This window comes from Blennius ocellaris (genome assembly GCF_963422515.1).
Source record: "Blennius ocellaris genome assembly, chromosome: 14".
Classification (NCBI taxonomy): domain Eukaryota; kingdom Metazoa; phylum Chordata; class Actinopteri; order Blenniiformes; family Blenniidae; genus Blennius; species Blennius ocellaris.
The window spans coordinates 14977085-14988193 of NC_137663.1; the positions used below are offsets into that span (position 1 = coordinate 14977085).

The 11109-nt window shown below is 40.2% G+C and overlaps 3 protein-coding genes across 4 annotated transcripts; 1 reads left to right on the forward strand and 2 right to left on the reverse strand.

Annotated features, from left to right (window-relative positions):
- Nucleotides 1-971: 971 nt before the first annotated feature.
- bicdl2 (BICD family like cargo adaptor 2) lies at nt 972-5128 on the reverse strand. Of its 2 annotated transcripts, XM_080508899.1 has the most exons (9): nt 4697-5128; nt 3926-4141; nt 3642-3758; nt 2954-3100; nt 2596-2742; nt 2298-2372; nt 1707-1789; nt 1467-1581; nt 972-1349 (listed from the first exon to the last, which is right to left on the reverse strand). In XM_080508899.1, exons 1-9 carry the CDS (start codon nt 4898-4900, stop codon nt 1173-1175), a joined length of 1281 nt encoding a protein of 426 aa, XP_080365025.1. In that variant the 5' UTR covers nt 4901-5128; the 3' UTR covers nt 972-1172. The 2 variants fall into 2 exon arrangements, with proteins under 2 accessions (XP_080365025.1, XP_080365026.1); XM_080508900.1 differs by lacking the exon at nt 2596-2742.
- A 1165-nt stretch (nt 5129-6293) lies between these two features.
- mia (MIA SH3 domain containing) lies at nt 6294-7975 on the forward strand. The gene is made up of 4 exons (XM_080508904.1): nt 6294-6553; nt 6764-6897; nt 7038-7148; nt 7244-7975. The coding sequence occupies exons 1-4, from the start codon at nt 6436-6438 to the stop codon at nt 7265-7267; spliced, it is 387 nt and encodes a 128-aa protein (XP_080365030.1). The 5' UTR covers nt 6294-6435; the 3' UTR covers nt 7268-7975.
- Nucleotides 7976-8680: 705 nt separating this feature from the next.
- LOC308139446 (alpha-crystallin B chain-like) lies at nt 8681-9551 on the reverse strand (the record flags this gene model as incomplete). Its single annotated transcript, XM_080508903.1, has 3 exons — nt 8681-8872; nt 8945-9067; nt 9372-9551. 3 exons carry the CDS (start codon nt 9549-9551, stop codon nt 8681-8683), a joined length of 495 nt encoding a protein of 164 aa, XP_080365029.1.
- Between the last annotated feature and the right edge of the window lie 1558 nt (nt 9552-11109).

The following is an 11109-nucleotide window of genomic DNA, read 5'->3' on the forward strand; positions in this document are numbered from 1 at the left end:
CAGGCATAAAAGTGTGTGCGCTCCGTACACGACCCTAATAGAAAAGGTGCTGCTCTGTATGTGCGAACACACCGAGGCACAAGAGCGTGGTTAAATCGACCTGTGATGCACTCTGCACGACTCGCATTCTGCATCTGGGCATTTTTCACTAATGTCGCATACGTATTGTTGATACATTATGTAATGACAGCATGGTAAGAAGTGGAAGTTGAGTGAAATTCTTTTTGGATTTATTAAAGATGTTATTTCTATCGTAGTCCTTGTCTTTCTTGGCTGTATGTGATAGAACCCAGCAGTGCATGCCCACTTAAACATCAACTTAACCTCAGTAATTATGGCCATTTTCATGCTTCTTTAGCTCATTGTTTTGTTGCACTCAGTAAACTACACCCATATCATTTGGTCTGGAGCAGCCAAATTGAGTTCTAAGTAAATAAGAGCACTCATTGTGACTAATAATAATAATATTATTTATAGTGTGGGCATAAACCCATGAGACCTTTCTCTTTTCTCTGTATACTTGTTTCATGATTTATAGTCATGTCCAACCTTAATTCCAAATATGAGAATTGCAAGTCGTTGCTCATGTTTTCATTTACATTTTACACATCGACTCAGCATTTTTTATTATGATTTTATTATGTTTTTGTCAGTGTACCATCTTTCACAACCAGAGTCAAGCCTGTTCAAATCAGTGTCACTAAATGAAGATTTTTTTTTTATGCGACCGAACTCTTCCTCTAAATTAGTCAAGTCAGTCATGTTTTTGTATATTCATGAACACATCCACCAATTCTTTGAATTTATACAACTTGGAACTAAATGTTTTGCATTTTTCCAGGTCATGTCTTTGAGCAAATCCGTGTTTCAGTAACTTCACATGCAGTCACACTCAAATTCTTTATTTATGACAGAGTGATTGAACAATATAAAGTTTAAAATTAAAAGCAATCGATGGTAAAAAAAAAAAAAAAAAAAAAAAAGACAATTGTAAATCAATAGTGACTTAAAAATTATTATATACATCTATATAAAGACTGAAGAAGTTACAAATATACTGTACATGTCTATATACAAATATAAAATGTTTTTGTTTTGCTGATACCGTGGTACAGTGTCTATTGTGGCAATAAGAGCTCACAGTGTCTTGGAGCGAAGCTGATACCGTCCATTTAAACCGCCTTGTCTCTAAAAAAAGAAAAGAATCCTCCTTTCGCTCCTTCTCCTTTTAGTTTCAAAGACTTGCTTCTTTGGAGTCCAGCCCTGCTCTCTCTTTCTTTCTCTCTTTCAATCTTCCTATCTTCTTCTCTTTGTAGCACCTGTTGATTGATCACCAACCGCATGTCCTCCTGCAGCCAGACAAAGGATTTGTATGAGCGGATTTTGTATAAAAGAATCAAAACACTGACCTAACATAATTGGCACAGACATCCACTAGAATATTGTGTTCCTGCTCATGAACCTACCTGCCAGGCCTCCAGCTCCTGAGACAGCGCCACCTTGTGTTTGATAGTGTTGAGAAGTTGCTGAGTCAGGGATTCCTTCTCCTGCCGAACCGTGGCCAGTTCACTCTCAAGAGCACTGGGCAGTCACGAGAAAATAAGCAGAGCATGTTCAGTTGGCTGGTATAACGGTATAGGAGGGAGAGGATAGGGTGAGGTGGAGCCAAGGAATCTGGCAATCCTTGGAGGGAAGAAGACCATTACCTGTAGCTTGGCTTTCCGGGATTATCAACAAAAGGCCTGATTTCCTCCCGCAGAGTGTCTAATTCTTCTTGTCTTGTTTGGAGCTGAAATGTATCAAAAGACAATTTTGTCAAACCGCTTTTTATTTATGTTACTTATTTGTTAAACGCTATAAGGAGATATGAATTTTGGAGCTTCAGCTGTTAATGTATTTCCTGTTCTTTGATATTGATATTATTTTATTCTTGTTATTAAATTGACAATAAAAGCTGCAGACCTTTCTTCAATTCTTGCAGGAAACTCTGTAATGTGGCTCACTGCACCATCTTGTGGTAGGATGTTGCATTATAGGACTTAGCTTGCAAAGAGTAGCTGGTTTGGTTAACAATTGGAGAGTTCTCATGAATATTTGGATGACTTTGTTAAAGGTGGTTTTCATTTAAAAAATATCACATCCTGTACTTTTGAGTTGAGTACACCAAAGGATATGCTGTGTCTTCAAGCATTAATCACCACAAATAGATATCAGCAAATATATATTAGTTTTGGTTCTGATCCTTAGAGTATTGGGTGTTTGCGCGTGTGTGTGAGACTGTAAACATTTGAACTGACCTCTTCTTTCAGTGCTTGAATTTCTTCATCTCTTGCTTGGAGGATTGTGGAGTGAGTTAAGAGAGCGTCCTTGGCCTGAGTAGAGGGAGAGATAAACGCCACAACAAAATGTTGAATTGCTCAAAAAAAGGACACTTAATAACTTCATAATTGCAGTTCTAGAATAAATTGGCTAAAGATTCTGATTTTGCAAACATCCAGAACTATATATGTACAAGATCAGAATTAGTACAGTTAGTTAGAAGTTAGTGGGCAGCTGCCTGTGGCCTGTAATGTGTGTGTGTTTCTCTGAGGGTACCTGTGTTTGCTGAATTTCACTAAGTAGAGACAAAGGTGGTGAGTATGTACTGTCCAGGATGCTCTCTTCTCCCAGGTTCAGAGCTTTTTGCTGTAGAGAGTGATTCAAGGTGCGCAACTCAAACACCACCCCCTGCTCTTGCTCTATCTATGTACACACACACACAGGAACAAACACACACGTACACAAATGCACACACGCACACACACACATATTGTCAGAAACAGCCAAAAGCACACATGCAAATCAATAGTCTTAAATGAGACATGTTAGTGGCTTCTGTTAGTGATAAGTAAGATCTTTTGAATCTGTTCCTGGTTCTTCCCAGATTCATCTGTCAAAATGTCAGTCTTCTCACCTCTGCTTCTTTGTCTTTCAGTTTGATCTGAAGCTCTGACAGTCTGTCTCTCACTCCGTCCTTCTCCAGGCGAAGTCTTTGACTGTCCTCCTGCGACGCGTTTAGTTGTTTTTCCATGTGTGACAGACGCTCCTGCAAAACTCTGTTCTGTACGGGGAGGAAGGATGGCACTGCATTAATGGGAAAATTGTATTTTAAGAATTCAAATATGCTTCTTTTTAACATATTTAATTACAGTTTATCTATGTCCAGCAATTTTCCAGGAGTTTTCACAATTTTGTGTTATATATTTTTTCATACTCAAGTTAAGTTCAATTTAAGACGCATTTCAACAGGACTTTGCTCAACATTTCAGCATAAATAATGGGAAAGTTGCCTACTAGAAGCTTTAGGTCACAACATAATGGGGAAAAAAACAAACTGCAGCTGAACAGTTTTAATCAGTGTCATATAAATGCAGAGCAAATACAAGAATATAACATAGATATTCCAGCATATATATATATATTTTTTTTTGTGTTTTTTTTTTTTTCTAGGACATTTGATTATCAGCTGGCAGAGTTCTAAAAATACGTTCCTGCACAGATCTGAAAATCAGCTCTGCATCATTGCCTGTGGATCCTGTACAGGTTGGAAACTACTGTCATAGAAGGTTTTCTTCTGCAAAACAAAAAACAAGTTAATGTACCTCAGCTTGTATGCTTTCTAATTGTGTGAAGCTGATATTCCTGCTAAAAGATGATTCTTCCATTTCTTCCCTGAGGTTCCGAAGCTCGGTCCTCAAGGCGTGCTCCACTGTCACGGCCTAGCCAATGAATGGGACAAGAACAGAGTTCAGAAAGGTTTTTTTCAGAGCAGACATAAATAGGACTCCCTCAACCTGCTGGACTGCATTGCTGCTTTGTGTGTGACTGTGGCACAACACACACACACAGCATGCAGAGAGGATCTGCCCAGGCTGAACGGACTGACCTCGGCGAGCTGCTCCACCAGGCGCTGGTTATGACCGGCCAGCTGGCTCATTTGCTCGGTCTCATCTTTCCGCCGGTCTCGCCCATGGCTATGGTGTTTCTCCATCTGAGCGCTCAAATGTGCTAAATCAGCCGTCAGCTCTGCCTCCCTCTGCCCAGATGCCAGTTCATTCATCTCCAGCTTCCTCTGCAGGACATGTTTCTCCTGCTGCAAGGCCTGAGATCACAAACACTGCATTAGGTTATTTCAACAGACAAGCAAAGAATGTGTAAAGATTAGGTGGATATATTCTGTACATACTTCTGTAGTAGTTTGTCATTTTTTTCCCCCTGACACACATAACACTTGGCTATAAATATGTCAACCTCATTGATAGCACATTCAGACCTGACCCTAACTTAAGTATATCAATTAACTGTATAATTTTCTCCATTTCTGTTTATTTATTTTTTTATTTATTTTTAAAATATTTTCACGTATGTAATGATTGTGGCATAACGACAAGGTAATTAGCTTGCAGAGAAGATAATGGTGATCATCTTGGGTGGAAGTGTTGTTAAGTTTAGACTTACAGGTTTTTCCACATCTATAATCATCGCACTGCACCGTGCAAATCCTTTTGAAGACCAGGTGCTTGTTTGCACCAAATACATTTCAATCTTTCTTTTGTTCCAGCCAAATGCTTCATAAGTTGTGATTATAATGTTGCCCAAGTTATATACATTAAAAAAATAGAGCAACAAAGTTAGTGTACAGCCTCTTTGTCCGTACCTCAATCTCCTTGGTCCGCAGCTCCAGAGAGACTGCCATCTCCTCATTTTTCTCCAGTAAAGCCTGACCCAGCTCTGCAGCTAATATCAGGTCAGTCTCTATCCCGCCTCCACTGTCATTAAGGCCGGGAGAGGATGGCGAGAGAGGGAAGAAGGAGTCCTCCAGGCTGGGTGTGGGAAGGCTACCTCTCTTGGGCGTGAACATGGCCAGTGCCTTGAGGTAAAATTAATTAAAACACATTACTGTTGACCCAGAACCTGTAACTCTTAACCACACGGGCTGAACAACCCTCAACCAACAAAAAAAAAAAAAAAAAACTCTTCACTCCTTGTTGACACTCCAGTGTAGAATGATTTGACAGTTTCAGTTTTTGTAATCCTTAAATATGTTTCTTTCACACGTCTTCACTGTGTTTCCAGCGACCGTGATGCTTGTGTCTTTTATATCTCCCCTTCCTTAAAAACACTTGTTGACAGAGAAATCTGGGGAAAAGAAAATACATTTTGTAACACACAAATTACCATCAAGGGTTGGTATGAAAATCAGGCCAGTTGTTTTCTGGTAACATAAGCCAACCTGGCCTATAAGGAGGTCTTTTGTCCGACAGGTGCTTTTGTTACTCTGACTGAAACATCATCTACACTGTTGTCAATTGTTCAACACTCCTCCCCGCATTCCAAAAGCACGGCACTTCACTTTTTCAGCAAATACAGTAGTTTTGAAATGATACCAGAAGAATCTATTTAATCAGTTTCTGAAAAAGAATCACTACCTGATCTGCCTTAAAAGTCCCTTTACTGCTTTGCCGGCATTATAGGGGCTGATGAGACACTGCTGGCGCACATGATTTTATATCCCAGCTGAAAGCATTCCTTCCAATATTTGTCAAATAAACAAAATTTGAGTCAAGCCAGCACTGAGGTGTCAGTTTCCCAACTCTCCTCTAAGACCTGTCTTTTGGCCTGATGTCACCATAGTCTCACCTGTTGATACCTGCCATGAAACCACACTCATCTTGTTTAAAATGATGTACTGACAAATAAAAACATGTTCTAAATTTTGCTAATTAGAAAAAGTTGGAAATCCGAGTTCCTCTTATTTACTTTAAGGGCTGGAAAGTAAGACGATCTTACCTGACACTTCCTGGCCAACTCAAATCGAGCAGGTACACTCTTCCTGTCTGGTGAGAGTGTGCGCTCGGGAGTGTTTGCGTAAGAGAGGCTCAGCTGGTTTCCTTGGCAGTGGAAACATACAAATACAGCCCATGGCTCCACCTCCGTTCTGAGCGCACAAGGTAAAGGGAGCAAGCACGGGGAGGAATGCAAAGAGTCTGGAGGAGATCAGTGGAGTGAGGCAGGTGATGCTCAGATACAGTGATTGAATAAAGACAGAGGAAACACATCAGTGCTGAAGAATTCACTGACGCAGTTAAACTTCATGCAGTTTGAGTGGAAGTGACGTGGGGAGAGAGATGGAAAATTCAGGACACAAGCAGGGGTCTGTCTAATTTAGCCCACCACCCCCTTCTCCTCATCTGCACCGCCCCCCATCCTGTTTACCTGCTTGGAGGGATTGAAAGGAGCTCTGTGTGTGTTCATTAGGGGGCAGGGGGAGTAGAAAAGGAACTGCAGCAGCTGGTTCCCCTTTCTCGGAGTCAGCAAAGAGACAAAAAGGAATAAAGAGCTTGTCTACAAACACGCTTTAAGGTTTTACAACGGGCGGTGTACTCACATGAAGACATGGCATGCAAAAACATATTTGCTCTTGCTGTGTGGCTTTTGCTGGCAACCTGTGAAGCTGGAAAGCAGATGCCTAAACTGGCGGACAAGAAACTCTGTGCTGACTCTGAATGCAGCTGTAAGTAGCACATTTCTTTCAGCGTCTGTGTCTGCTCTCCTTACAAGTTGTTGCTTGATCCCTTGAAGCAACTACGTATAGAAGGAATAAATAATGTGTAAACAGTGTTAAAAACAACAACCTGATCTTGCTGTACATCTATGTCCTGTGTTTAACTATATCGGTGTAGTTTCCTTTCCCAATTCACATCACTCCGACATTCTTCCCCAGATCCCATCCTGATCGCTCGTGCTCTGCAGGATTACTACCCTGGAGACTGCAGATTCATCCCTATCAGACAGGGGCAGCTTGTCTATGTTTATGCACTGTTGAAAGACAGAGGGAACCTCTTTTGGGCTGGCAGTGTGAGTAAAGCATTTTTTGCATAATGCAAAATGCTATTTGGCAATAAAACCTTACCAACACCATAGAGATGTGATAAATCATGTGCAACACTAACAACAGTTAAGCTATCATCTGAGACCTGTAAAATGTGTGTGTGCAGGTACAAGACTCATATTATGGGCAACAGGAAGCTCGTATTGGCCATTTCCCAAGTAGCGTAGTGGAGGAGACACATCCTCTCATGCCAGCCAACACCGAAGTCAAAACTACAGTAAGTGAAGATGCACACACATCTACACACATACGCATGAGGATATGTTGCTTTTTTTTCTTCTAATTCAGCATCTCTTCTGTTTTTCTTGCCAGAAATGGGACTTCACCTGCAACTGATGTCATCTTCACTCATAAAGAGAACAGCTTTCTTGCTAGCTATTTGGATTTGATTCTGATGGTCATACGATACATGTTGTTGACTATGTTTATTCTTTTGCACACAGCAATAGTTCATACATATGAATGCTATAGCACAGTAGTGGGTTTAGACGCTGTCAGCTTCGTGCCCTCTTTTTGTTTTCTAATTCGGTTTCCATTGCATAACTCGAGAAATACTCATCATTCTATCTTTGTTCATTTTGCAAATATCAAGTTATGGATTGCAAAAACAATCAACTTGGTTCTTTTTCTTTTCTTTTTTTTTAATCTTCAGTTTCTTTGTCTTCTTATTCAAGCATGGATGTTCAAGCACATGAAAGGCTACTGAATATATGTTTTTGGTCAAATAACATTTGTAGTTCACTTCATTAGCATCTCTAAAATGTGCAACAAAACTTAAATTGGTTTCCATAGTGAAATACAGAACCATCGACATATAGAAACAGAAATCACACGTCAGGCATTTGCATTTAGGTTTCATTCTTTTATTCTGTTAGCGTTTTCTGTGTTAATATGCCAAGGTTTTCTTGATCACAAAATTCTATTGTTTCCATCTACAAGTAAAATGCACTTACTCTCACATACATTCACAGACACATCCCTTAGCAGCTCAGAGGTGATGCTCCCTTGTGGAAAAGGAGCCCAATAATAAAATCTTTCTGACTCAAAACATTACTTTCTCACTTTGTCTGCTCCTTTCGATTTTGCTCACTCACCCTTGTTCTCCTTTCTCGGTGAAGAACAAACCTTTGGTGGCTTTTTTGTGAATAAACAAAAATCACTGTCAATTCCTTCAGAGAACCTCTTCCTCACACATACAGAAACCAGCATTAGATTCAACAGAGCACATTTGACATCTTACTTGTAGCCACTAACTGTGTCCTGTAGCTTTAGTTAACACATTCAGAGTTTTATCCTCGGATGTGTGAAATTTGAATATTAAGTCATCTCAGTTTTAATTGCTAAACTTGATGAATAAGGTGCTGCAAGCCAGTTGCAGCATGGAAATATAGAACTTAAGTGCAGAGCATTTTAAAACACCCAAATGCCTAATGAAATGTGCATTTAATATATGTATTAAATTTGAGATATGGAAATAGTGCTCTTAACATCCATATACCTCAGATCACTATTATGTGCTCAGCATTTTAGCAATTTTTCTTTTTTTTTTAGAATACTCCTGTTTTTTAGTGAAGACACCAGAAAAAGAGTGATCTACAAGTTAGATTCTGTTCCACTAAAATTCACCTGCACTTTCAGATATTTTTGCCTATTTTCGTACCTAAATGGTGCTGACAAAAAGTAAGAGGTTAAATATAACACAAAGCTAAATTGAGGATTAGTTGTAAGACAGAGTCTGGCAACTCTGCCTTACATTTTTTGCTTCTGTGTTCCATCTTCACAGGAAATAGGAATGCTGCGCTCCGGACCAGCAGACACTCGTGGCGCTGTGATCGTCAGCATACCGTCAGGCGACAGGCTGGATTTCACATCAGCACTCGACACACCAGCAGGAAGCCTGTACTTCTTCAGAAACTCTCTTGATACATAGCCGTGGTCATCCTGGAAACAGAGTTCGGGAGTTAGATATCATCTCATCAATGTATTTCTGACGATCTCTAAAGTCTGTCTCACCTGTCTTTCTTCATGTTTGCCATGTATTGTGATGAACTCGTCACTGACATTGACAGACAGTTCATCGGGGGAAAAATGCTTCACGTCCATATAAATGACGTAGCGATCTTTTTCCACTCGCATCTGTACAGACAGTGCAGTTGTTAGAAACAGCCTTGCAAAATCAGTCAGCAGAACATAGGAAAATACTGCAGGCTGTTAATGTCACACTATACAAAATCTTGTTGTATATATCAAGGTGAATTTTCTCCAGTGTTATATTTTTGTTACTGTTATGTAAATCAGAAATATGAATCCCACAATGAAGGTGTGATAATCAAAGAAAAGCTGTATATTATTACACGTAGTAGAGATACTCTTGGCTTACAGGTATTACTTTAAAGACATTCTGGCATTCTAAAGAACATTAGTGAATTATGTACCATACCTCACTGTGTCCATTGTCTGGCCAGTTTAACCACCGCATAAACAGAGGACGCATCCAGGGGAAGGACCAAGGGAAGGGCCACACCAGTGGCCAATCAGTGAGAGGTTCTGCCAAGGAGAGGTCAGGGAATCGATATGGGAAGCCACGGCGGTACCAGGAATACTGGATGGGAATATCCATGATAAGATTTCAGGAGTGGTGTTAGAATAGTGTGAGGAAAGCTGATTCTGTTCGAGATGGGTGCTGGTGTGCTGTCCTGTGCCGCATTTATAGGCCTTCCTCCCCATCCCACCCAGCCTGCATCCAAAACTCCCCATGGATGCACAAATAAGATCTCCGACAAAAGGCTGATCTTTCTGGAACAATGATGTCAACTGTTTATCCCTCTATCACCCTCATTGTTTCATCTGTCTGACTTTGGCTGGCTCTCTCTCTCTCTCTCTCTCTCTCTCTCTCTCTCTCTCTCTCTCTCTCTCTCTCTCTCTCTCTCTCTCTCTCTCTCTCTCTCTCTCTCTCTCTCTCTCTCTCTCTCTCTCTCTCTCAGTCTGTCCTGCTGGTCAGGAGGTGGCATTGGCTTGTAATACTGCTGATGTCCTCATACTCATTCCTCAGGAAATGCCCCAGTCTGGTGTGTGTGTGTGTGTGTGTGTGTGTGTGTGTGTGTGTGTGTGTGTGTGTGTGTGTGTGTGTGTGTGTGTGTGTGTGTGTGTGTGTGTGTGTGTGTGTGTGTGTGTGTGAGTGAGCGGGTGTGATTTTGTGAACATTTGTTTGAAGAGTAGCTGCCAGAGCATTAGCCTGCTGGGCTGTGAGTGCCAGAAGCTTTAGGCCAGTGTGTGGAGTGGATGTGTGGCTGAATGGGAACTGATGAGTTCGTACAGGAAAGCATTAGGTGACACCCTATCATTTTTGCCGTGAGCTCAGATGTAAAATATGAAGTCTTTTTCATTATTCATCCAAAAAAATTTCTCACAGTCTCTGCTTCATCTTACCTGTCATGTTGCCAAATAAGAAAAGAGCAGGCACTAAGCCTGTATGATTTGCCAACTGCAAGATTAAACTGAAACTTAAAAAAACAAAAAAACAAAACATGATGCCATTAGCTAACGTTTTAGTGCTTTCCACTCATTTTTCAATCAGTGAAATCCTGGCATTGAGCCATTCTATACCAGCCAATAACAGTTTTATCATTACTGAAGCATGTGCAACATAAATGTCCAATATATATTTTAATGGAGTGTCATTTGGATATGCCATAATGACCTTTGCAACAACACACAAGTTACAAAAAAAATTTAAAAGCTTTAAAGTGAGCAGCAAGCCACAAATCCTTCCACTGTAGCCATTTCAATGACATAATTTCCATTAGAAAATTAAAGGTTTTTATTCATGAATTATGGCATGGATATCTTATTTTAAAAATACATATGGTTTTCAAAACACATTGTAACAGAAAATAAAACATGAAAATAATACTATGAAACGAAATCTGACTTACACGCAAAGCTTGACAACTTTGGTCATTCTTTTGATAATTATTTGCAATAAGCATAACGCTTTAAAAAGTCACGTACAGACAAAAAGAGAAATGTGAAATGTTAAAAAAAAAGAAAGAAAAGAAAATAGACTTTGTTGCTTAAATCTACATTGTTTAGTAACTTTGAATTGGTTGATCTCTCCTCCTGCAAAGCTTCCGTGTGGGCGTGCGTCATGTCCTTCGCGTTGCCTCCTGTGCGTCGTT

Coding starts and splice junctions, on each gene's coding strand:
- mia (XM_080508904.1), top strand. CDS start 6,436: ATGGCATGCAAAAACATATTTGCTCTTGCTGTGTGGCTTTTGCTGGCA. Junction 6,554..6,763: donor TGCTGACTCTGAATGCAGCT/GTAAGTAGCACA, acceptor ATTCTTCCCCAG/ATCCCATCCTGATCGCTCGT. Junction 7,149..7,243: donor ACACCGAAGTCAAAACTACA/GTAAGTGAAGAT, acceptor TTTTCTTGCCAG/AAATGGGACTTCACCTGCAA.
- bicdl2 (XM_080508899.1), bottom strand. CDS start 4,900: ATGTTCACGCCCAAGAGAGGTAGCCTTCCCACACCCAGCCTGGAGGAC. Junction 4,142..4,696: donor TGCGGACCAAGGAGATTGAG/GTACGGACAAAG, acceptor TTGTGATCTCAG/GCCTTGCAGCAGGAGAAACA. Junction 1,582..1,706: donor CCCGGAAAGCCAAGCTACAG/GTAATGGTCTTC, acceptor GTGACTGCCCAG/TGCTCTTGAGAGTGAACTGG.